Genomic DNA, 1,811 nt, shown 5'->3' on the forward strand with positions numbered 1-1,811 from the left:
GGAAGTTCGCTCCGCTCTTTTTCAAATGCACCCTAACGAAGCTCCAGGCCCTGATGGTATGCACGCTTTATTCTATCAGAAATTTTGGCATGTCATTAGTCTTGATATTATTGCTTTTGTTAAATCTTGGTGGAGAGGTAATAATGATTTGTCAGCAATAAATAAAACTTATATTGTGTTGATCCCTAAGTGTGCTGAACCAAAATGTATGGGTGATTTTCGCCCTATAAGCTTGTGTAATGTGATATATAAGATTTGTTCGAAAGTGTTGGCAAATAAGTTGAAATTGTTTTTGAGCAAAATTATCTCACCTCAACAGAGTGCTTTTGTTCCAAAAAGATTGATTACTAGAATAACGCTCTGGTGGCGTTTGACATTTTTCATGCTATGAAGAGGAGAAATGAGTCGGCAAAGGGATCGATTGCTTTAAAGCTTGAATTGATATGAGCAAGGCGTATGATAGAGTGGAGTGGGGTTTTTTGGAGTGTGTTATGGCGCGACTGGGGTTCAGTGTGGCATGGATACAGCGTGTAATGGGGTGTTTGTCCAGCACTTGGTTTTCGTTCAAAATAAATGGCAGGATTGAAGGTTCCCTGATCCCTTCTCGTGGCCTACGGCAAAGTGATCCAATTTCCCCTTATCTTTTCCTTCTGTATGCTGATTAGAGGTGATCATGGGCCGGGCCGGGCCGGAGCTAAAAAAACTTGCCCATTGATCGTGTCGGGCCGGGCCTATATTCGGGCCGAATTTTTGTGTCCAAAGCCCGCTATTTTGGGCCTAAATTAGCGGGCTTTTGCGGGCCAAAACGGGCAGGGCCAAAAAATAGACTAAAAAGTCGTTTTTGGCTTGCCCAAAGCCCGCACAAAGCCAAAAAAAATTCGACCGGGCCGGGCCCGGCCCGCGGGCCCAAAAAATCTGCCCAAAACCCGGCCAAAAAAGGGGTCGGGCCGGGCCAAAATGATCACCTCTAATGCTGATGCTTTTTCTATGTTGATTGATAAAGCTGCTTGGGAACATCTTATTCAAGGTGTTCGGATATGTCGTGGTTCCCCTAGGGTCTCCCACTTGTTTTTTCGGGAGGACAGCATTCTCTTCGCTAAAGCTACATTGCAAGAATTCTCTAAAGTTGCTTATATAATCAGTAAATATGAGAGGGCATCGAGTCAAAAGGTAAATCTTAGCAAAACAGAGGTAGTTTTTAGCAGGAATGTTGGTGCTGATAGGAGACAGGAGATTATTGATATTTTGGGGGTGCGAGAAGTTGCGCGACATGAGAAATATTTGGGTCTTCCGACAATTATTGGGCGCTCAAAGAAAGCTGTGTTTGCGTGTCTGAAAGAAAGAATATGGAAGAAACTGCAGGGATGCAAAGAGAAATTGCTTTCGAAGCCGGGGAAGGAAATTATGATCAAGGTCGTGGCCCAAGCTATTCCTTCTTATATGATGAGTATTTTCAAGATACCAGATGGTTTGATTGATGAGATTCACGCCCTTTTTGCTCGCTTTTGGTGGGGATCAAATGATACGGTTCGAAAGCTTCACTAGCATAATTAGGAGTCGTTATGCCTTCCGAAGTCGATGGGCGGTATGGGCTTTAGGGACCTTAAGAGTTTTAATCTAGCCCTTCTAGCCAAACAAGGATGGAGGTTAATACATAGTCCGGGTTCCCTACTGCACAACATGCTAAAGGCTCGATATTTCAAAAACTCATCTTTTATGGAAACGAGGAGGGGGTTTGATCCAAGCTATTCTTGGCGAAGTATTTGGGGAGCAAGAAGTGTGCTATTTGATGGCTTAAAGTGACGGGTGGG

The 1,811-nt window shown here is 44.0% G+C and overlaps 1 protein-coding gene across 1 annotated transcript; it reads left to right on the forward strand.

The window, feature by feature from the left end:
- Window positions 1–957: 957 nt before the first annotated feature.
- Window positions 958–1,545, forward strand: LOC104883918 (uncharacterized). The gene has a single exon (XM_010668495.1). The coding sequence runs from the start codon at window positions 958–960 to the stop codon at window positions 1,543–1,545; it is 588 nt and encodes a 195-aa protein (XP_010666797.1).
- The last annotated feature ends 266 nt before the right edge of the window (window positions 1,546–1,811 follow it).

The sequence above is a fragment of the Beta vulgaris genome, chromosome 8, assembly GCF_026745355.1.
Source record: "Beta vulgaris subsp. vulgaris cultivar EL10 chromosome 8, EL10.2, whole genome shotgun sequence".
Classification (NCBI taxonomy): domain Eukaryota; kingdom Viridiplantae; phylum Streptophyta; class Magnoliopsida; order Caryophyllales; family Amaranthaceae; genus Beta; species Beta vulgaris.